The 22,587-nt window shown below is 54.2% G+C and overlaps 2 protein-coding genes across 6 annotated transcripts; both read right to left on the bottom strand.

Annotated features, from left to right (window-relative positions):
• Positions 1 to 3,360: 3,360 nt before the first annotated feature.
• DYRK1B (dual specificity tyrosine phosphorylation regulated kinase 1B) lies at positions 3,361 to 11,958 on the bottom strand. Of its 5 annotated transcripts, none has more exons than XM_082438033.1 (11): positions 11,800 to 11,958; positions 9,602 to 9,765; positions 8,430 to 8,549; positions 8,152 to 8,340; positions 7,617 to 7,764; positions 6,462 to 6,748; positions 5,554 to 5,700; positions 5,332 to 5,472; positions 4,705 to 5,020; positions 4,205 to 4,311; positions 3,361 to 4,109 (listed from the first exon to the last, which is right to left on the bottom strand). In XM_082438033.1, the coding sequence occupies exons 2-11, from the start codon at positions 9,662 to 9,664 to the stop codon at positions 3,738 to 3,740; spliced, it is 1,890 nt and encodes a 629-aa protein (XP_082294159.1). In that variant the 5' UTR covers positions 9,665 to 9,765; positions 11,800 to 11,958; the 3' UTR covers positions 3,361 to 3,737. The 5 variants fall into 5 exon arrangements, with proteins under 5 accessions (XP_082294159.1, XP_082294160.1, XP_082294157.1 ...); XM_082438034.1 differs by having other exon boundaries at positions 4,705 to 4,900; XM_082438031.1 differs by lacking the exon at positions 11,800 to 11,958 and adding an exon at positions 11,021 to 11,399.
• A 284-nt stretch (positions 11,959 to 12,242) lies between these two features.
• On the bottom strand, positions 12,243 to 22,146 carry FBL (fibrillarin). The gene is made up of 9 exons (XM_082438104.1): positions 21,995 to 22,146; positions 17,208 to 17,390; positions 17,021 to 17,122; positions 16,837 to 16,931; positions 15,643 to 15,813; positions 14,606 to 14,738; positions 13,399 to 13,511; positions 12,438 to 12,583; positions 12,243 to 12,350 (listed from the first exon to the last, which is right to left on the bottom strand). Exons 1-9 carry the CDS (start codon positions 22,002 to 22,004, stop codon positions 12,326 to 12,328), a joined length of 978 nt encoding a protein of 325 aa, XP_082294230.1. The 5' UTR covers positions 22,005 to 22,146; the 3' UTR covers positions 12,243 to 12,325.
• Positions 22,147 to 22,587: the final 441 nt, after the last annotated feature.

The raw sequence follows: 22,587 nt of genomic DNA, 5'->3' as shown, positions 1-22,587 counted from the left end.
AGCTCTCTGGGGACAGGGAAACTGTTTTGTTCTCTGCTGTATTCTCAATCCTGAGCACAAAGCAGAGGCAAGGTGAAATGTCTGTTGAATGTCTGAGACCTCAGAAAACTTTAAGGCAGCCCCTTAAGGTTCTGTGCATAGAGGATCAACAGAGTCCCTAGAATACTAGGATCGGGAATTGTACTACTGAAATCATCCATCCATTCATTCAGTAAATAGTTATTGAGCCTGTACTACATGTCAAGAGCTCTTCTAGGTGTTAGACATAAAGCATGGAGTAGACAAAAGCTCCTGCCCTCATGAAGCTCATGATCTACTACGGGGGGAGACAGACAGTAAACAAGATAAATAAATTATGCAACGTGTTAAGCAGTGATATGATTAATGCTAAGGAAAAACCTAAAGAGAAGACAGATATGAATTTTTTTTTAATAAATTTATTTATTTTTGGCTGCGTTGGGTCTTTGTTGCTGTGCGCGGGCTTTTCTCTAGTTGCAGCGAGCGGGGGCTGCTCTTTGTTGCGGTGCGTGGGCTTCTCACTGCATTGGCTTTTCTTGTTTCAGGGCACGGGCTCTAGGCGCGTGGGCCTCAGTAGCTGTGGCGCACGGGCTTAGTTGCTCCGCGGCATGTGGGATCTTCCCGGACCAGGGCTCGAACCCACGTCCCCTGCATTGGCAGGTGGATTCATCACCAGTGCGCCACCAGGGAAGCCCAGATACAAATATTTGTGGCACCATTCTAGAAGGGTGGTCAAGAAAGATCTCAAGGAGAAAGTAACATCTGAGTAAAGACCTAAAGGAGATGGTGGTGGTGAGCGTTGACTATTCGGGAGAAGAGTGTTCAAGGTAAAGAAAACAGCAATTGCAGAGGCCCTGAGGCCAGTGTGGCTGGAACAGAGGGAACAAGGAGAAGGGAGTAGATGATGTCAGACAGGCCACAGGGACAGATAATGCAGGGCCTTGCGGGCCATGGAGAGGAATGTGGCATTTACTTTCTGTGAGATGGAGCCACAGGGTACCGAGCAGGGGAGGGATGAGACCAGACCCAGGTGTTCACAGTGTCCCTTTGGCTGCATGTGAGAAACAGACAGTGGGGAGCAAATAGACCACTGAGGTCTAGGCAGGAGATAAGGGTGGACAGGGCCAGGGTGACAGGAGTGGAGGTGGGAAGAAATGGTCCGATTCTGAATATCCTTTGAAGGTATTTGCTGATGGACCAGACATGGACAAAAGACAAAGAAGGGAACCAAGGACAACTCCCAAGGTTTTGGTCTGAAAAGAATGGAGGTGGCATTTAGTGAGAATGCGGGAGGTACACGTTTTGGGGAAAAAACCAGGAGTTCAATTTCGCAAAGATCACTCTCAATATCTCTAGATATCCAGGAGGAGATTATCATGTTGGCAGTCAGTCAACAAGCCAGGAGAGGGGTTCTGGGCTAGAAACAGAAATTGGGAATATATATTTCCATGCTCATCACAAATTCCTCACAGGACCCACATGATTTGACTCCTGCTGATGTCTTGAGGTTCATCCTGCACCTTGCTAAGTCAATAGTTCACACACAAATCCTGAGCCCTCCACTTCCTAGCCATGTGATCCTGGGCAAGTTACTTAATTTTCTCTACCATTAGTAATCTTATTTGCAAAAGGGAGATCATAGTAGTACCTGCTTCCTACGACCATTCATTCAAAAAAAAAGTTTTATAAGCATTTTTGATATGTCAGGCACTGTCCCACAGTGCTGGAGAGATCCCTTTCGCGCCCGTCTTCGCCTCCCTCTCCCACACAGCCTGTCAACTCAGCCTTCTGGAAGTCTCCCCCACCGACATTCATCCTCCCCTCCCATCCAAGGCCCCTGCCCTGCTCCATCCCCGACATCTCCTGCCTAGGATACCACAGCTGCCATCCTGGGCTCCCAGACCCTAGTCTTTTTCCCGTCGATCTATTCCCAGCTGGCAGCAAATTGGGCCCCTTCCCTTCTGGAAATCCCTCCGTGGCTCCTCACTGCCCTCAGGACAAAGTCCAAACTCCTTAAAGAGCCAACAAAATCTTCCACGATCTAATTCACACAGCATTTTCAATAAAATTTCCACCAACACCAATCACCTGCAGGACATTCACACACCAGGCTATTTCTCATCGTTGCCTTTGCGCAAGCCATTCCACCGCAATACCGCCACCCCCAAACGTCCCTCCGCCTTCAGGTCTCAGCTCAGACAGCACCTCCTTCCCCGGCAAGGTTTTCCTACCGGTGCCGGGCCTGGGTTCTCTCCGCGTTTCACGCTGCCTCCGTTAGCGAACACATGCAGGCCCGTAATGGGGCCTTTGCCCGTCTCTCCTACTGACTGGGGCTTCCCACGAGCCAGGCCCGACACAGAGGCTAGTGACGCCCCACGTGGTGGGGCCGCTTCGGGCCTCCGCGCTTACCTCCTGTTCAGTAACTATGAACGCCTAACCTGCGCGCTCTCCCGGCACAGCGGAGTCACCCACCTTCCGCAAGACTAGAACTCAGTGCTCCCGCAGAGTCTGGCCAAAGCCACCCAATCACGGCCTTCTCCTCCTCTACAGCCCGCCTTCAGCATCCGGGCTCCGGCTGCTTCTGACTGCCGATTGGCTACCTGAGAACCCGCCCCTGAACACGTGAGCGAAGAGAATTCTGGTCTTTGTAGTTCAGCAACGAAAACGGGGAGAAGAAATTGCCAAATACAACTCCATTTCCCAGGAAGCGCCGCGCCCCGGTGGCGAGGGACGATACCCTTTGATCTTGGCGGCTCTTGATTGGCCGGTTAGAGACAGACGTTTCCAAATTACCATGGAAACAGGCCCACTTACCTGGAGCCCCGGGAATTTCTTTTTGCCTGAGAATCTTAAAATGCTTTGCTCCACAATGGTTCCGAAGAGTGAGACAAGACGTGTGGGGGGGTAAATTCTGTACCCACTGCCTGCCTGCCATTCCCCAGGTGGCACCAATAAGGCCTGCTACATGCACTCAGCACCTACCGGATGCCTGGCAAAATGAGCCATGCCTGTGCGGACTCTGTGGAAGCCCTGGCTTATTAGCGCAGAACCTGATGTTTCCCAGAGACAGGCCAGAGCTGGGCCTTTACCTTTCAAGGTCTCAGTTTACCCTAGAAAGAGCAAGTGTGGGCTAGCATCCTATCCAGGATTTGTCTAGGATTCCACAGCCTCAGACCTCCTGCAGCCCCATGCCTGCACCAATAGCCATAACCTCCCCAGGGACCACGGACTCATCCCACACGACAAAGCTCTTCCAGCACCCCTTCCCCAAACACCGTTCCCCATCACGCCTCTGAGGGCTGGGTGAGGGGAGCCGAGGGCCTGCAAACGCTCAGCCGGGAATGTGAGAAAGCTCTTTACTGGGGGGTACAGCAAGGAGGAGCAAGGCCATCTCCCCCTACCTGCCCCCACCCCCTCCTAGGGCCCTGGGGTGAGAGGGAATCTCCCCCTCCCCGCACTGGACCACCACTGTCTTTGGTACAATAAATAGAAAACAAGGGGAGAGAAGGGACCAAGGGTCCAGTCCTTAGTGGGGAGGTGAGCCTAAACCCCTCTCCTTGAACCCCTGCCCCAGGCCCCAATCAGTGCAGGCCTCACCCACCCCGGCTGGGTAGCAGCAATTCCAGTCAACGGGAGAGATGAGGATGGGAGCCCAGGGCCCCCAGATTGGGTGGGTGGGGGGGTATGGCTTCAGGAGGGGCCCCAGGGAGGGGGCAGGGTCATGAGCTGGCTGCCGTGCTCTGGGGTATACCACAGAGGCCCAAGTGAGGCCCCAGAGTGGCAGGGTCATCAGGGGGTGGGAGGGGTGGACGACCTCCTGTCATCCGAGTCCGGAGGGCTGAGGCAGCCGGGTGCTGGGGGGCAGGCGCTGGGTGAGGCTGGGAGCAGTCCGGAGGGCCGCCCACCAGGCTCACATCCATCAGCTCCGGGGGTGGTGGCGAGGTTGGTGACAGGGGACGGCCAAGGCATCGGGGTTGAGGGGGTAACTGGGCCCCGGCCCCTGGCAGTGATGAGGCAGAGGCAGGGGCCTGATGTGTCTTGTGCGGCACATCACCCCCTGCCCAGGGGCGCAGTGGCTGGGAGGGCAGGACCTAAAGGAGCAAAGGAACAGTTGGTGATGGAGACCTAGGTCCTGAAGCCCCGGACACTCCACCACCCACTTCCAAAGTCCCCAAGGTCCCATTACCTGGGGGCTGTTCATCTCACAGTCAGCGATGGGGGGCCCAGGGCCCCCACAATATCGGTTGCTATAGCGGTAGGTCCGGTTGTCACTGGAGGAGCCACTGGAGCCTCCTGGAAGTGTCAGGGAAAGAGAGGAGAGGCCTTAAGCGAGGAAAGGTAGGGCTGGGTTTTCAGGTGGCTGAGTCTGGTTCATGGTCCAGGCCCAGGTCTGGGCTTTGGGGCCAGCACCCAGTCGAAGGATCAGACCCAATTTTGAGATCAGGGGTCAGAGTTCAGTTTGGGGGGTCAAAGAGTCAGAACCAGTTTTAGAGATCTGAACCCAAGCTCAGTTTCAGAGACCAAATCAGGGCCAGTCTGAGCTCGCCTACCCCACCCATTCTGAAGTTGAGGATCATGCAGTTTCATAGCTCTAGGTGAAGGCCCAGTGACAAGGCCGCCGCCAGATCAGGCCAAACCAGAGCTGCCCCGACCCCTGTTCTACCCCATCTGGCACTGAGCACCCACCAGAGCTGGAGATGGAGCTGGCGGTGCTGGAAGAGGGGCAGGTATCGAGGGGCGCGGGCGAGGTGGAGGCACTGCTGCCTGCCGGGCCCGTGTTGGTGGCCTCATCAGCCGTGCGGCGGAAGAAGCCGTGCTGCAGAGCCCCCAGTGGGCTGATGCGGGCGGCGGGCTCATACTCCAGCATGCGCAGCACCAGGTCCTGGAAGCGGAGGTAGTCGGCGGGGCTGTGGCCCGGCTCCCCCGCCCGCCGGCCCCCGGGCCCGCCCGTCTGCACGCCCAGCACCTCCTGCAGCCGCCGTGTCCCGGGGCCCTGGTAATCCTGGCAGGGGGAGGTGGGAGGGGGGGCAAGAGAGTGGCCGTCAGTGGGCAGGAGGGGCAGGGAGACACACACGGGGAAACAGAGGCACAGGAGAGAAAGTGGAAAGAGAGGAGCTAAGAAGAGTTGTGGGGTGGGTAGTAGGAGAGATGGGGTGGGTGGGGAAGGAAGGAAAGGACAGACGGGGCGGAGGGAAGAGGAAGGAAGGGAAAGACACAAGGGCAGGGAAGCAGGGAGAGGGGGAGAAGGGAGCCCCAAGTGTGAGAGTGAGCGGCCACCGGGGTAGGAGGAGCGGCATGGGGCAGGGGCCGCACCTTCCTGAGTTCCTTTGTCCTTCGCAGGGTCCAGCCACCCCCAGGCAGCCGCTCAAAGTACTTTCGAGCCTTGGGTGCCTGGTCCAGCATGGGGGCTGGTGGGATGCCCAGCACCTCCACAATCCGGTTCATCTGGTCCACCTGAGAGCAGGCAGGCAGTCAGGATCATCAGGCCGGCCAGGCCTCCACCCCCTCCAGCACACCCCCTCCTCAGGAGCACACCTCGTTGGAGCCACTGAAGAGGGGCTCTCCAGTGTGCATCTCCACCAGGATGCAGCCCAGGGACCACATGTCAATGGCCAAGTCGTAGGGTGTGCCCAGGAGCACCTCGGGAGAACGGTAGAAACGGCTCTGGATGTACTGGTAGATCTGGGGGAGGAGAGAGGGCAATAGTCAGAGGTCCCGCCTCCCCGACTCGTACCAGTGACACCCCCACAGCTAGGAGGACTGACTAAGGACAGGTCTCCTGCCCCCAAAACTGGGGACAGGGGTCTCCAAACCCTGATGTTATCAACACCAGCTTTCCAGGAGTCACTACCACTATCTTATTCATCGGCTTCAGGAGTCTCTGCTGGCCTAATCTGATCCTCATCTCCATTTCTGCTGGCCTGATCCTGAGCCCCTCTTGGTCACCAGAGGCTGGGAGTCTGTAAACCTAGGCCCTTCCCACTCTCCCAAACTGGACACTTTTCAAACCACTACCAGCATCATCTTAAATGCCAGCTCACAGGAAGCTGCAAAGCTGAAGAGCCCCACCCCCTTCCATCCCCAGCTTTAAGAGCACAGGGTAAACAAAACTTTGCAATCTCCCACGCCAGGCTCAAAGCCACCCAACTCCCCCTCTCCCCCCCTACAATCTGGCAGCCTCAAAACTGGCTTGTTCTCCCAGGCTCCACTCCTCCCTTTCCTTCCGGCAGTATACCCTGTGGCCCTCTCCTTCACCCACTGGCCCGACCCTCCGTACCCGCAGACACCCCCATCCCAAGCACTATCCCTCAGGCATCGGCCACTTCAAGCTGCACATTACGATCCCATCCCCTGCTAGCCTCGCCCCTTGGCCCCAGGCCACCAGTTGGCCCCGCCCACAGTCTAGCCACACCCACACCACTGGCCCCGCCCCGGGGCCGCACCCGCTGGCCAAGCTGGCAGGAGCTGCCGAAGTCCACGATTTTGATGGCGCTGCGCTTGGGGTTGCAGAGCAGGATGTTCTCGGGCTTGAGGTCGCAGTGAATGATGCTGAGCTCGGGCGTGGCCAGGAAGAGCAGCGCCGTGCAGAGCTGCTGCGCTAGCTTCCGCGTCAGGTTCAGCGAGACGCCACGGAAGTGCGTGTTGCGCAGGAGGTCGTATAGGTTGTAGGAAAGCAGCTCGAACACCAGGCACAGGTGGTTCCGGAACATGAAGTGCCGCTTCAGGTGCACTGCCGGGAAGAGGACGGAAATGGGCCGAGGGAGAAGAAACTGAGGCTCAGAGAGGGCCAGCGGCGGCCTGGGGCCCACGCTCATAAGGAGAGAGGCTGGAACCAGATCTGTGTCTCTGCTTCTGGAGCACAGGCCAAACTGTGGCGTGCCCACAGGTACCAGCTGTTAATCAGGATGTTTGTATATGTCTATAACTTGTTTCACACAGGAAGTTAATTTTCTTTTCAAGTCTCTGTCAAACTTCCTGATTAAACCAAAGAGAAAGTTTACATTTGGTGCTGATGGGTTTTTTAACACCATCCTACACTTCCTCATTTAATTTTATAATATTGTTTTAGTCTCAGTTCTGTTTATTTTTGTGACAAGGGATGCTTGCTTTCCATTTACTGTAAGGATGTATATTTTCCTTTTAAAAGAAACACACTCCTTAAATCTACTTGCTTTTTCTAAGAGGAATCAGTACAGGAAAGAGGAAAAAGACTGGCATAGATGTTAAGAGTAAAGGCTCTGGAGTCCACTGCCTGGTCAAATTATAGCTCTACTGAGTACAAACACTGCGACCTTCTGCAAGTGACAGCACCTAAGTGCCTCTGTTTTTTCATCTCCAAGCTGTGGGCAATGATGATGGGGCTGCGGTGCGGGTTAAACAAGTGAATTTATGTAAAGTTCTCACAACAGAGTCTGACCCTTAGTGAGCACGGGATAAACTCTGACCAGCATTCTCATGTGAATAGGGTAGACATCCTGAAAGCGGCAGGAGAAATCACTGATGTCAGGGAATTACAGACCAAACCCTGCCCTGAAGACACCAGCCCCTTCCTGCACCGAGGGTGACCCATCCCCAGGCACCTCTGCCCCAGGCCTCACCTATATAGTACTTCATCTCTGTGTCATGCTGGTTCATCAGCTCCAGCAGCCGCAGCTCAATCTGGGCCTGGTTCAGGAAGGCCTTTTTGTTCTTGATGATCTTGATGGCCACCAGCTCCTGGGTCTGATGATCATAGGCTTTCACCACCTGTGACCACAGGCATGTCACAAAGTGAGGGAATGGGGGCGTGGAGGACAGAGCCAGGTACCGCCACTCTTCTCCCTCCAGTAAGGAGACCCACCAATATCACCGTCAGTAACACTAATAACTCAATTTGAGTGTTCACCAACAGTCAGACACGAGTGTGAACACTGGACATGAGCTAACACAACAACCTTATGTGGAGAGTCCTGTTATTTGCACTATTTTACAGAAAAGGAAACTGAGGCACAGGTAACCAAGTGATTGCACTGGGGTGAGTGGCCCAGCACGGAACTTGAAGCCACTGAACCACTGGCTGTGTGGGTCAGTTTCAGTGGGGGCCCGCGCCTCCTAACCCCTGGATCGGGGTCGGGGTGGGGGGGCATCCCGCACCTGGCCAAAGGAGCCTTTGCCAATGAGCGAGTCAATCTCATAGCGCTCCAGCCAGCGCTCGCCACTGCGCACGATGTAGTCATGGTTGTCATCGTCATAACCGTGGTTCAGGACCTTTTTCTCCTTCTTGGTGCTCGAGTCCTGAGGTGGCACCTGCTGGGCCCGCCGCTTCTTCTTCGCATAGTATACCTGCCCGGCCGGCCGGGAGATGAGGACTGGTGAGTGACCGATGTCAGGACCCCTCAGCACCCAGCCGGTGTCCCCCACCCCCTGCCCACCTCATTGATGTGCTTGTAGGTCTTGATGAGGTCCACGGAGAGCTTGCGCAGCGGGGCTGAGGTCGCGTCTCGGAAGGCCAGGGGCAGCCTCCGCGGCAGTAGCCGCCCATCAGGCAATACCTGGGGGAGGCGGGGTGACGGGTGAGCACTGAGCACAGGCCTTCACCTCTGACCTCAAGGGGCAGAACTGCATGGGCAGCCGGCTCATCATTTCCACACACATTATTTAGTTGGTCACTGTCTGACGACCCCACTAGAATAGAAACTCCCCAAGGGCAGAAACTTTATCTTGCTCTTGCTTTATCTCCCGTGCCTGGAGCAGGGCCTGGCACATAGTGGGTGTTCGTTAGAAATTTGCTGAGTGAATGAAGTGAACTATTTACCCGTGATCTTTCATCACATACCTTTACTCTTTTCTAAACACCTCAGTGGGAGAGATCGAATAGAAAACCTGGGCTCTGACCCTCCCCATCCTTCACCTGAGACCATCCATTTTGGGTATCCCATGTTGAGGAGCTCCCTGTCTTGCTTTATCCTCATCCCTTGGGGCCTTCCTAACCCTCACCCCCCACTCTGTGCATCTTTGACCAGTTTTCTCATCCTAAGGATCTTGGATCTGGGTCCAGGACCCTGGACCTCCTACTCCATCCTGCTTCCAGCTCTACAGTTTAGAGCCTTAACAGTCTACCCTTGAAGGTCTTTACCCTGCGCCCCCAGGCCTTGCTGGCTCCAAGACCCTGCAGCTCAACCTTCTTCCCTTTCAAACCCTCCAGATCTTTCACTCTGGACTTTTTTTTTTCCCCCTTAATGAACATTTATTGAGTGCTTACTATGTGCCAGACACTGTTCTCAGCATTTCCAATTCCATTTCATTAACTTGTTTAATCCTCACAACAACGCTGTGAGGTAGGTATCATTATAGGCCCCATTTGACAGAACAGGAAACTGAAACACAGAGAACCTGAGTAATAGAACTGTGGTGCCAGGATTTGAACCCAGGCTCTCCAAACCCTGACTCCGCCAGCAACTCCTCTATACCTTCCACTCCCATGGCACCCTTCATGCTCCTGGGATACTGTCCTGGGCAACCACACCATCTTTTTGGCCCCAAGATCCTTCTATCCCAGCCTCCCCCGACCCCCAGGCAGGTGAGGATCCAGCTGGACGCGTACCTGCGTGTGCTCCTGGGGCCCCGGGAAGCCAGAGAAGGGACCATGGCCCGGTGGGACGGCCATGGTGGGCTCAGAGGACCGCAGGGGAGTGAGGCCTGGAGCGGGAGCCCGGCCGGGGGGCGCCTTCTCGCATCCTGCACCTCGGCTGCCACCGCCGCTGAGACCTGAGAGCGGGCGGGAGGCGGGGGAACAACATGGAACAAGGGGATGTGTTGGGCAGTACCAAGCGGGAAAGAGGAGGACAACACAGACAAAGGCAGGGCACAGAGTGAGGAAGAAGAGGGTACGACACGGCAGCAGGTGGCAATGAAGAGAGGGGACAGAGAGAAGTGGTGGGGGGGGCACAGCGGAGTCCCCAACAAATGAGTACCAAATAAATGAAGTAGGCAGCACAAAGAGAGGAACATGGAAAAGGGAATGATTGGGAGCCAGGCAGGGATGTGGGCCATGACAGGAAAGGACAGAAAGACACGAATAATTGCAGGAGAGGAAGAGAAGAAGAGAGAAACCACAGACAGTACAGGGAGTAGGGTTCACTCTTCTCTCCCCATTTCTACTCACGGCCCTCCCCAGGGCCCCTCACACAAGATTCCACCATCCTGTAGTCTTCCCTGAACGTCACGACCTCTTACCACAGCAAGGTCCCTCCACTTCAAGATCTACCCTTCCCAGTTGGTCCCCCAATCCAGAGAACTCTAAGATCCCCCCAAACCACATGAGAGTCTTCTGGGCCCCCTCCAAAGCACAGCAGGGTCCTCAGGGACCTCCTGATCACACCAAGGTTATCTGAGAACCCCTTCATAACAGGGTCCTAACCCTATGGCATTCTCACCCACCAGGGTACACCCTTCCCAGGGACCCTCCCCATATGGTGCTAAGACCTCTTCCCTATCATTTCCTGCCACTGCGGACCACCCCTCCGTAATTTCCCAAACCATATTCCAGTTCCCCCATGCCACATCAGGGCCCTTCCCCACATTACTCCAAGCCCCCGCCCACCCCCAATCAAGGCCCACTCCTTCTGATGGAAACAAGGGGGAGGTGTTCCTTCCCACGGTTTAGAGTGGATGGTCCTTGTCTCCCCTACCCTGGCTCCTACCCCCACCCTCCCTAATCGTTATTCCTGTCAGGGCCCTCTCTCCAGTCACTCCTCTACACCAGGGTCAATCCACAACTGTGCCCATTCCTAGAAGTCCCCCATAGGTAAATCCCCCAAATATCACAGAGTTCTCCCCTTTCAGAGCATCTATCACACCAAAATCCTCTCCCCACGGGCCTTCTCCCATGTCAATCCTCTTCCCTTATGCCAAGCCTGGCCACTCCACGACCCCTCCTCTCTCTTGGAGCTCCCCCACAAAACAATCTCTTCCTCGGGGCCCTCCCACACCAGGACCCTCTCTCCCAGCCCCCACCCCCTACCCGGGTCGGGGCTGGCGCGCCCACGGGGGGCTGGGGCGCGGTGGGGCCCCCAGTGGGGTGGGCGAGCGGCCAGCATGGCGGCGGTGTCTGTGGTGAGAAGACGGCCGCCTGTCCCGGCTCGGCCGGCCCGGCAAGCCCCGCGGCGGGGAGGACAAGCGGGACAGGCGGCTCGGTGGGTGACAACAGCAGCCGCCGCCCCGCCAAGGGCGGGGAGAGGAGGGGACGAGGGTCAGCCCGGGGCACGCGGGGGAAGGGGAAAGCAGGTGGACGGGGGAGGGGCGGGTTAACCCTCGCCCCGCCAGCACCGCCCCGCGCAGCCACCCGCCCCAGGGGACGCCAGCGTCCCGCCCCCCAACCCTGGAGGCCCGCCGGGGCCAGCAGAGCCCCGGCGGGCGGGGCCGGACAGAGCTTGGCAGTCCACACCTACGATGGCAACAACCTTGCCATTGGCTGCTGCTGCCAAGAGCTCAACCAATTACAATCCAGGACAGCTGTTGCTAGGCGACGAGGATGCGGCCGGCGGAGCCGAGCCCAAACAAAGAGCGGGAGCGAGGCCCGGCTACCCCCTCCCAGCCTCCCTCCCAAGACTGCTACCTCGGGGCTCGGCCCCTTCCAGGAATCCGACTAAGAATAGCCAGGCAAGGCCTGCACCTGCCCACCGTCCCCCTCCTCTTCTCCCTCGGCCTCATGCTAAATCTCGCGGCGACGCGGGCAGGGCGGGTCCTGTACTACCCCCTTCCCGAGAGCGCGTGCTGCCCCGCCCGTAGCCGCGTCGTTACCTGAGGGCGCGGGCAAGGGAACTCAAACTGCTCGGGAAGCCCGAGCTCAGTCCTGCCCACTGGCTGAAGATATCCGGTAGACGCAGCGAGCCAGGGCCCCGATTACCCAGTAATGCAACCAGCAAAATGGCGACCACAACAAACCGGCCCCCCCCACCCCGCCCCGGACTCCGCCTCCCGCCCGCCCAATCTGTTTCCCCCTCACGTGACCCAGGGCAACACTCCGCGCCTGCGCTCAGAAGAGCTTACCGGGCTCTACACGCAGGGAGCAACCAACCCCGCCCAAGCGCCGAAATCCACGTTACGGCTGCGCAGGAGGCAGCTAAGATATGAGCATGCGCTGTATGACCGGATGAGAACGCCCGCCCCCACCAACACGCAAGTTGACCGAGGGCGCATGCGCCCTGTTGATAGAGGTCGCCAAGCAATCAGGGGCAAAGGGAGAGACTGATTAGTCTTTTAATAGAAAAACACACGTGTAACAGTAGCAACACAGTCTCTCTCGCGATCCAGATGGCGCTGGGCTTCAGTTTTTCACCTTGGGGGGTGGCCTGTGAGAGGAAAGAGATGAGGGGGACTCAGAGCTCATCACCACTGTGGGACACTCCTAACACGTACTGACCGGACCCCCTGCTCACCTGTACACACCCACGACCACAGCGTGGTCTCTTTCGTATGGCTCTAGCGTCAACTGCTCCTGGGGCTTCATGTTCTCCTGCTGCATCTTTTTCACTTCAGAGGCAAACACGGCCTCTGCAGAGGCTGTGGAGTCAATGCAGTTGGCCTGCAGAAGAGAGGATTTGAAGTCTGCAGCAAGGCTTTGGGCTGTTTTCCCTTTTTTGTGCTTCTTTAAACCAGTAGAATTTGTTTTCATTGGAGACTAAGCTTTAGGAATGTAGGGAAAGACTTCGTTAGATAAGTTTTCAATTTGGTTTGGATTGGAACAGGAAGCCTTCAACAGAGCCCTATTTATCTAAAAGCCAGTGTTTTAAATCTTACACTCCGGGTTTTTTTTTTTTTTTCTACTTCCTCTTCTTTAACAATAGCAATAACGCAGCTGAGAATACCAAAACAAATGCAGCAAAGGCTGCAAAAAACAATGGTGAATCTGGTTGAAGACAATGGAGAGGCCTCTGTACTTCAAAATGAAACATTTTTTAAAATACACCTAGCATTTATCTGGTATTTATTTTACACCAGGTTCTGTTCTCAACACTCCATACATATTGAGACATTTAGTCCTTACATCAACATTAAAAGAGATAGGACTAACATTGCTATTTTACAAGTGAAGAAACAGGCATATAGGTTAGGTAACTTGCTCAAAGACACACAGCAAGATGCAATTCAAACTCAAGATACTCAGACTCAGCGATCATGCACTTAATCGCTACAGTCTCTGGCCTCTTTAAATTCTAAGCTTTTTACTTTTGTAGACATTTTTCATTATGTGCTACTTGATTGGGTGGCTTATAGGGAGCTGGGCATAGACTGACTGGATTAGGGGGATGGAGGCCCCCTTGTTTTGACTGGCTGCTTGGCAGTTACAGATAGAGAAGATACTGCCACCCCATCTTAAGACTCCTCTAAGCCCCGCACCTTAATGGAAATCACAAAGTGTCCTCCATTACGCAGGAAGGTATGGGCATTCAGGGCTACAATCCGCGTCTGGTCTGGCTGGGCCACGTCAGCAAAGATCACATCCACCATTGCTAGGGAGAAACCAGTAGCGGTTAAAAGCTGGATCCACCGGATCTTCCCAGCTCCTCCCATGGGGCCTGCGCCCCAACACCAGCAGGTTCCGGGCAGAGTCTTCCCTGCCTCCAGTCTCACTTCCCCCCGTTGATCCCCCTCCCTCCACAGTGCCCCCAAGATGGGTCCAAAACCCACAGTCACACCATTCATTCATTCATTCCTCTTGTAAACCGTGTTGCCACCTACTCTGTGGCCAGCCCTGGGCCGGGCGTAGGGGACAGAGAGACGAGTCAGACCCGGACCCTGCCCTCGAGACGCTCCCGGGTCTGGGGGGGGAGACAGACACGTCATCAAAAAGACAAGTAAAGGTGAGCACTTACAGGCAAGAGCGTCTGCAGGATTGTCAAATGAAAACAAGTTGCAGGACAAAGGGTAAGGTATGAATGCACAGGGGAAAAAACTCACGGAAAGAAAAACCAGGGGGAATGCAAAGTAGTATTTTTAAGGCAGTGATTAAAAAAATAAATAAAATAAAAAACTTCAAAAAAATGAAAAGATGGTGCAATGAAAACTGACTTTTTTAAAATCAGGAAAAGCAGACATCAAATTGTTCATATTGGTTACCTCTGGGGGTGGTTTATAATGCGCTCCATTTTTATACTTTGCTTCTGAATTTGTTTTTAAAACAAAGTTATTTACATTCACAATGGGCCCCTCTGGGCTAGGCCGTACTCCGTTTGTGCTTTCTGGGTTATGATCTCCCCAGACGGTGCTGATGAGGACCTCCGAAGGAGGCTTTTATGCGTAAGTCAGGGGTAGTATAAAAGGTACCACGTTTTGCAGGGAGGCAGGAAGTACTGGGGTGGGGGAGATTAGGGGGAGGGGCGAGAGATTGGAGGAAAGGAGGTTGGCCCTCCAGACATCCCAGACCCTGAAGCAGGACTGCCACCTCCACAACCTCACCTGGCTCCCCCGACCCTTTTCATTTCTGCAGACTCAAGAGGCCTGTTCATCCACTCCAATTCCATCCAAATCAGGGCTCTGGAGGCCTCTTCCAGGAAACCTGGAGTGGCCTGTCCTACCCCACCCGAGCCACCCCCAGACCCCTCACCGATGAGCATGCGGTATTTGTGCGGGTGCCGAGCATCTTCAATGACAGGAATAATGTTGGTCCTCTTCTTGGCCAAGTTAATGAGGTCACGGCCAGAACGGTGGGAGAACTCAACTGCATAGACCAGACCGTCCTAAAATAAATCAAAATCAAACAAAAACGACAATGATACTAGTTCTCATGTATGGAGTGCCTACTTTGGCCCATATACTGCATGCATCTCTTCAAATCCCCAAATCAAAACCCTACCATTTAATGACTTGTTATCATTTTACATGAATAAACTGAAGTCCAAGGGTTATTCAATCCTGCTTTGCCTGATCTGAGAGCCCAGGCCCCCCAATTCAGGTTTAAAATGGGGAAGCTAGGGCACAGAGATGACATCATAACAGCTAAGAATATTTGCAATGGGCCAGGCACTGCTCTTGGCACTTTACAGGATTTAACTCATTTATCTTCACAATGACCCTATTTTCCAGACGGGTAAACTGAGGCTCAGAGAGGGACAGTAACTTGCTAAAAGCCACTTCACTGTTAAGAGCCCACACCAGAGCCTGGGGTTTTTAACCACTAAATTACACAGCCTACAGTCTTGTAGCTGAGTGAGGGGTCATGAAGTGAGACGCATGGGTGCCCTCTCAACAGGGAGCCTGTCCAGCCACACAGAAACACAGGCCCAGAAACTGACATCTTCTGATCTTTCAAGAGAAACCAGAAGACCAGATTTGGGGGATATCAATTTTTAAAGAGGGCAACCAAATCAAACGTACTCTCAGCTCTGGGCCCCTCTATCACTGGTCACCCCGATACCCACGCCCCTTCCCTCCAGGCCGAGAACTCAGGAGTGAGGCTGAATGAGGCTTTGGAGACGATGTGCTTCAAGCCGCTCCTTTCACTCACAGGCATTGTGACCAGGAAGGGCCTGGCTCCAAGCCACACGGTGCAGAGAAGCGGCCAGGGCCTCTGACTTCCAGGCTGGCAGAGGAGGTGGCCTTTCCCTCCCTCCCACCCCTTCCTGCCCCCATCTGTCTACTCACCGGGCCTACAATATCAGAGACGTGGGAGACGGTGGTGCCCGAGGCAGCCCCGAGGTAGAGCACCTTGGCCCCTGGCTTGATGTGGATCTGGTCCACGCCGCCCAGGATTGCTGCCGCCAGCTTGGAACGGAAGGGGTTCCAGGCGCGGTACTCAATTTTGTCATCTCCCTCCTGGGCCGGGAGAGATGGGGACAGAAGTCAGTGCCAGGCTCTTCTGCAAGACCCCACTGCTCTTAACTCCTGGGCCCTCAAAAGGGACTGGGCGCCCAATCACCGTACGAGAAACGAACGTGGGTGCACATCTGTGGCCCCGGCAGAGGCAGGGCCTGCCCTCTCCTGGAGGCTCCTGACTCAGGCGCAAGGGACCACAAACAAACAAGATCATCCCAGGTAACAGCAAGGCAAGACCTATGCATTCATTCTATAAACACTGACCGAGCCGGCACACATTGTGTGCCAGCCCCTATGCTTAGGAACTGGGGAAACACAGTGAAGGGGACAAAGGCCTCGCCCTCAAGGAGTGAGGGTACGCTGAGCTGACTAACACACATGGCATAATAGCTAGTGACGGGGTTAAGGAGAAAAGAGCAAGCCAGGAAGGAAGATCTGAAGTATGGGGAGCAGGGCGAGGGCAGGTGAAAATGAGGAACGGTGGCCAGGGAAAAGCCAAGGAGGAGACATCTGAAGCAGACCTGAAGCTGAGGGGCCACTCAAGTTATCTGGGCAAGTGCGTTCCAGGCAGCAGGAGAGCCAGCAGAAAGGCGGTGAGGGCAGCTTTTGATAGACAGGGTGGTGCAAGGGGGCCTTGTGAGAGAGACAAGGTGACACCTGACCAGAGATGCTGGTGATGAAAAGGAACCAGCCACACACAGGGCTGGGAGGAAAGTGTTCCAGGCAGAGGGAACAGCAAGGTTGTCGGTGTGGCTGGAAGACACTAGGTTAGGGGGACAGTGGGGAGGGGGAGCTAGAACGTGCAGGGCCTTCCAGGCCACACTGAGGACTTGGGACTTTAACCTGAAGCCAGCGGGACGTCACGGAAGGTATCTGAGGAGGGGGGTGCATGATCTGACTTATGGATTAAGATGATCCCCTGGCTGTCACGTGGAGAACGGACAGTGGGAACAGGGAGACCAGGCAGCCGGTTACACCGTCAGCTTGGGGCTCTGGTGGCTTAGCCAGGCGCCCAGGTCTCACCGAAATCGAGACTCTCTTCTCTCCGTAAACCGATTCTCCAGGGACCAGATTCTTGGTGACCAGTGCATCCTCCTTTCCTCGACAAATGAAGACACCTGGGTGAGGGGATCAGAGCAGGGGTGAACACCCCAGCGGGCCACACCTCACCCCTAACCCCAGGGGGCTCCCTGCCTTCCTCACTCACCCTCATGCCGATGAGGCTCTACCATCACATTCTTCCCCGACTGGTTTCCTCTTCTTCCTCCCCGACCACGACCCCGGCTGCCACCAGACTGGAACCCGCCACCTACAAGGCAGAGATGCAGTGAGAGGGAGACCCCACGATGCTTCCCTCCCCGCTCCCCAAGCCCAGGGAAAGCCCCCTCCATCACCTCTTCCTCCTCCTCCTCCTCCTCCTCCTCCGCCTCGTCCACGGCCCCTAAAGCCTCCGCCTCGACCTCGGCCCCCGCCAAAGCCTCCACGGCCTCCGCCAAAGCCTCCACGGCCTCCGCCGCGACCGCCACGGTCACCAAAGCCACCTCGGCCACTGAAGCCGCCCCCACGGGGGCTGAAACCTGTGGTGGAAACAGAAACAGGAACCATCAATGGGGCCATGGAGCTTGAGAAGTTACTCCTACGCCGAGGAACTCCACTCGGGAGAGAAAGTGGAGAAACGTGCGCACATGGGCGCCAGGAGAGGTACCCACGCGTGTCCACAGCAGCAGAACAACGGACTAACCTGAGTGTCCATCAGCAGAATGGACAAATGAAAGAGGGACTATTCACAACCAACAACGAAAAGGATCAACAGCTCCACACAACAGAGACAGAAATCTCAGAATCATGGTGAGTGAAAAAGCAAGCCCTAGAAAACCACATCTAACACAATATCCTTTTTATAAAGTCCAGCAACAACTGAGAGGTGCTATGCTGCGTGGATATATGTGGTAATCCACGCCCCACCCGCCCCCCAAAAGAGGCAAGAGAATGATAAATGCGAAACTTACGATATTAGGCTTTGGGAGGGCGAAGTTATGGGGTTAGGATAGGGGAGGAAAACACAGATAGAGGTAGATTTACTGTCAACATTCTGCTTTTCTCGGTTGGAGGGTAAATGCACAGGATCTGTTCTATTATCAATATTAATTAGTCTGAAGAAGAGTGTGCACTGTGTGTGTACATGCACTGTGGCAGTAGGGTCCCCCAGGCCCTGGAAACTTCTTCATGCCCTCCCACTCCTGCCCTTGTGTGTGGCAGAAAAGCGCCAACCCCCAAACAGAGGGGAGGCATTCGACATCACATCTTTCCTGCTAACTGATCCCCCTGCTTCCAAGCATGTACAAGTCTCTCCCAACTCAGGGGGGGAAAACAAGCAAAAACCAAAACTGTCCTTTATGGATGGGCGATTGATCATAAGCAGTTTGGGGCTTGTCAACAAGATGGAAAGTTTAAGGGAAAAAAAAAACATTTAGAGAGACTTTATTTTCATCACTTCAGGAGAGAGCAAACATTGTTCACTTCACTGAGCACAAATCAGTGTCTGAAGCAGACAGAACTCTCCTGGTGCTAACAGATTCAGTATTTGACTCTTCTGTGACGGCTTCAAAAGCTCTGCAGTACTTTCAGAAAACTGCATTATCAAACAATCGTTCGTGTGAAAATTAGTGATGGTTTAAAATGATCTCACTTGATGTAAACTATTCAATAACGAACTTGCTAAAGTTTTTGCAAAGGTGCATTATATTCCCACCCTATGCAGGCTTCATTCGTTTTAATGGTGTTAGAGATGAAAATGTAGAACTTTGAATAGCTAGTCCTAATTTAGTTGTTAAAAATGAACGGTTTTCAAACTCCTACACCAAGAGTTGTTGACCTCTGGTCTCCTGCTCCCTCTGCAGTCTACTGCCCACACAGCAGCTGGTGACTGACCTTTTCAAAACAGCAAATCAGCTCTCATCATTCCCCTGCCCAAATCCCTTCAAAGGTTTTCCATCACATTCTAAATGAAATCAAAATTCCTTTCTCTGGCTTCCAAAGCTAGAAATCGGTGGGTCTCATCCTTGCCCAGCGCTGTTGCTTAGATTCTCAGGTAAATTGTCTGGGGTGGAGGCCCGGGCATGGGGCTTTTTAAAGTTCCCCAGGTGACTCTAAAGTGCAGCCCAAACAGAATCACCACCACTGGGCTTGGCTTTTGCTGACTTTTCTGACCTTACTCAGATCTCTATGTTGGGTCCCATGCTCTTTCTCCCCAAGAACAAACTCGCTTTCCAGCTTCTAAACCTTGAGCATCTCCTGTTCCCACTGCCTGGGTCCAGAGGACATTGCTTGACTCACCCACTCCACTGCACTCAGGTCTCTGACCGAATGTTCCTTCCTCAAAGGGCCTTCTCTGGCTACCTGACCTTTACTCTGCTTTCTTTTTCTTCCTATCAGTTATCATACATGGCATTTTAAAGATTATTACTGCCTGCCTCCCCCATTGGAATCAAGCTCCAAATGGGCAGGGATGTTTGTTTTGGTCATCACTTCATCCTGCACAACACCTGGCACAAAGTATGGGCTCAACAGATAGTAAATGGGCTGGTAACTCTTAAACCTCTGGGTTCTGTCTCATGAAGAAAACACCCTCTCTGTTCATTCAGGAAGCAGGGGATCAGATGGTGACCAGAGCCCCAGTCCCTCCCTCAAGCAGCTCATGTATTGATTACAGGGAGACGGCCATGCCATTCACGACCCTAGAGAGTAGGGAAGGTTTGTGGGTATCTTGAAAAGTTCACCTGTAAGAAGGAGATATGGAAATAACACAGTGTCCACCTTGCAGAGTTGTAAAGATTAAATGACAATACACACAGAGCACTTAATATGCTACCTCGCACACAGTTTGAATATATTATTCAAACTCAGGAGAATGAATCCCTCCTCCTTCCTACTTAGGGGAGAAACCACTAGGCCTAAGAGACCCTCAACACAGGCCTGATAGAACAGAGACCCAGAAAGTGTGGGCACGGCATGGGGCACAGTAGGCACGATACTCAAAACATATCTTAATCCATTTCAGGTCCTGGGGCTCTTAGAAAAATGTACTGAAAGTACCCACTCCTCAGAAAAACACACATTCACATACCTTTTTCTATAAGTTTTGGCTGGAGGGTCCACAGACCCCCTCCCCCACCCCAGTGTAAAACTGCTCTCCTGCCACAGCCTTCCCCATCTCAAAACTGGCAACTCTACCCCTCCAGTTACACACGCCAAAACCCTTCATTGTCCTTGACCCCTCTCTCTCACACCCACATACAAGCTGTTGGCTCTATCTTCAAAATATATTCCCTGACAATTTGTCAGCCAGGTCCACTGCTACCACCCTGGTCCAAGCCACATCATCTCCTAGTAGATGACAGCAACAAACTTCCCACTGATGTGTCTACTTTCACTCTTGTTCCCCTAAAGTCTTTTGCACACAGAAGCAAGAAGGATCCTTTTAAAGGTCTCAGTCAAGTCTGACTGACATCAGGTCCCCGCTCAAAATCTCCCAAAGGCTTCCTCTCTCAACCAGACTAAAATCCTCGCTAAAGAGCTGACTCCTGACAACTTCTACAACTTCTTATCCTAACACAGTGAGGGAAGGGTTGGGAAGGCGTACCCTCCATTCCTGGGACAATCCAATCCAGGCAATCAGGATGCCTGCAGGCTTGCCAGGGTCTCAGTGGGAGACACATTGCCTGGCACTTCCTATTCCACCAGTAGATCCGTAAACACTGAAGAGAAAGGGAACTTGGGAGGGGGCATGGACCCACAAATTCTGCCCCCCCCCAGATGACCCCATCTCTCCACAGGCTGAAGGGGGGGGGGAAGGAAGGAAAAAAGAAAACCTGTACTAGGAAACAGACCCTTTCAGTCATGGCAGAAGACTTCCCCAACTCCAGGGGAGCAAGTTGAGGGGAGGGGAGAGGGGCTCGGCCTGATTCAGGAAGAGCTGAGACACCAGGGAGAAGGACCCTAATTTTGCTCCCCTTGAGAAGAAAGATAAAGATAACAATTAGAGAAAATACTATTATATGTCAAGCACTGTGCTATATGAGACATAACTGCAAAATGTAACATTGTGTAAGTTTAAAGCGTACAACCTGTTGATCTGATACACATATATTGCAAAATGATTACCACCATGTGCTATTTTTTCTTAGCGTGCTCTCACTAAATTAGAACTGGGTGCCATTTTATTGATGAGATAACTGAGGCTCAGAGAGGTAAAGCCACTTGCCCAAGGTCACACAGTAAGTTAAGCATAGTTAGGATTGAAACTTTGAACTGAGGCCCTTCTGCTGTCAAAGCCAGGACTCTCATCATTCCACTAGGAGGGAGCTGTGGAAGGTTCATCAAAATCTCGAGTAAAATCGGAATGAATAAAACCACTCACGCCCTGTGATTACGTCCCTTGCCCACCCCACGATAATCCTATACTGGGCGTGTGAAGTTTCACCTCACCTCTCACGGCGAGTTGAGAATCACTAGGCCCAGGAGCTCCACTCCATTCTGAGGGACCCGCCCCCCTCCGGAGAGTAGAGAGCGGGAAAGTGGGCCAGGGAGGGCAAGCCGGGAATACTCATCTATGCCGGCCCTCTCTGAGAAGCTAGGTTTGGAGCCAAGGGTACTGTAGTTGCGGCAGCGACAGGGGAGCATATGGGGTCTTAGAAGACCCAGCCCTAGCACCCAAGACCGGGGGCTCTCCGCCTCCCAATCAGGACAAATCCCCAAATCCCACGCCCAGAGATCCAAGACGCCAGATGCCTGGATCTAGATTCTGGTTCAGTACCCTCGACTGCCGCCCGCGGCCCAATATCCAAGACCCCTAATGACTGCCTCAATGAAACGAAGCCCAGTTCAGGACACCCCCAATTCTACGCCCAAGACTCTCTACTAACGACCGTAACCTCTGAGAAGTCAATCACAAACCTCTAGACCAGGAACCCGAACCCCAGGCTCAGGTTCGATCACAGGGCGGAACCAAGCCCTCCCATCCCCACAAGAGACCGGAACAAGACCCCTTCCCCACAAGAGACCGGATCCGGGGCTCAGAATCCTTGCCCCCAGGCCAGGACCCCGCCCCTCCGTTCCGGCCTGGCACCCCGATCCCCGCCGGATCCCAGTCCTGAGCTCCGACCCCAACCCCGGCCTCCACCTGGCTTCATAGCGAGCGTGGAGCTGCACGGCTCGGTAATCTGCGGCTTCCCGGGGTCCAAGCGTCTGGGGCTTTCGCACGTGGAAAGGAGCGCACGCGCGCGGCGACGTACAGTGCGTGATGCAACCACGCAGCCCCGCCCCTCGGAGCCTCAGCCCCGCCCGGAGCCTGGTGCGCGCGCTGTGGGCGGAGATTTCTGAGCCTCTCAGGGCACCGCCCCCTCGACCGTCCTTAGAGCTGCCTTGACCTGTGCAGCGTTCGCTACTCTAAATACGCTTCCCGCTTCCCTTTTACTGGTGCGATCACCCCAGTAATCAGGGCTTATCCCCAAACTTTCGCACGGGCTGTGCCCTCTGCTTCTCTTCTCTATTCCTAGTTAGCTCCCTAAGATTCCCTCTACCCTCAAAAGCCTTCCCTGATCCATTTCCATCCCCAAGAACAAGGGCCGACTCTGGACTCCCATTCATACATTGGAAAAGCATTTGTTGTGCGCCTGAATGTACCAGGCACTGTTCTAGGCACTGGGAATACGGTAGGGAACAAGACACACAAATCCTGGAGCTCATCTTCCAGTGGGGGAAACAGACACCAGA

The sequence above is a fragment of the Balaenoptera physalus genome, assembly GCF_965194825.1.
Source record: "Balaenoptera physalus genome assembly, chromosome: 19".
Classification (NCBI taxonomy): Eukaryota; Metazoa; Chordata; class Mammalia; order Artiodactyla; family Balaenopteridae; genus Balaenoptera; species Balaenoptera physalus.
Note: the sequence above shows the minus strand (reverse complement) of the source record. Positions and strands in the feature narration are given on the sequence as shown.

What these genes read in the sequence shown, in the direction of transcription:
- DYRK1B (XM_082438031.1), bottom strand. Translation starts at nt 11,096, where the DNA reads ATGCTGGCCGCTCGCCCACCCCACTGGGGGCCCCACCGCGCCCCAGCC. An exon ending in GCGCGCCAGCCCCGACCCGG is followed by an intron (nt 9,766 to 11,020) that starts GTAGGGGGTGGG and finishes GCCCGCTCTCAG; the next exon opens with GTCTCAGCGGCGGTGGCAGC. An exon ending in GGACAAAGGAACTCAGGAAG is followed by an intron (nt 5,021 to 5,331) that starts GTGCGGCCCCTG and finishes TCCCCCTGCCAG; the next exon opens with GATTACCAGGGCCCCGGGAC.
- FBL (XM_082438104.1), bottom strand. An exon ending in AGGAGGAGGAGGAGGAAGAG is followed by an intron (nt 17,123 to 17,207) that starts GTGATGGAGGGG and finishes TCTGCCTTGTAG; the next exon opens with GTGGCGGGTTCCAGTCTGGT. An exon ending in TCTCTGATATTGTAGGCCCG is followed by an intron (nt 14,739 to 15,642) that starts GTGAGTAGACAG and finishes GATTTATTTTAG; the next exon opens with GACGGTCTGGTCTATGCAGT.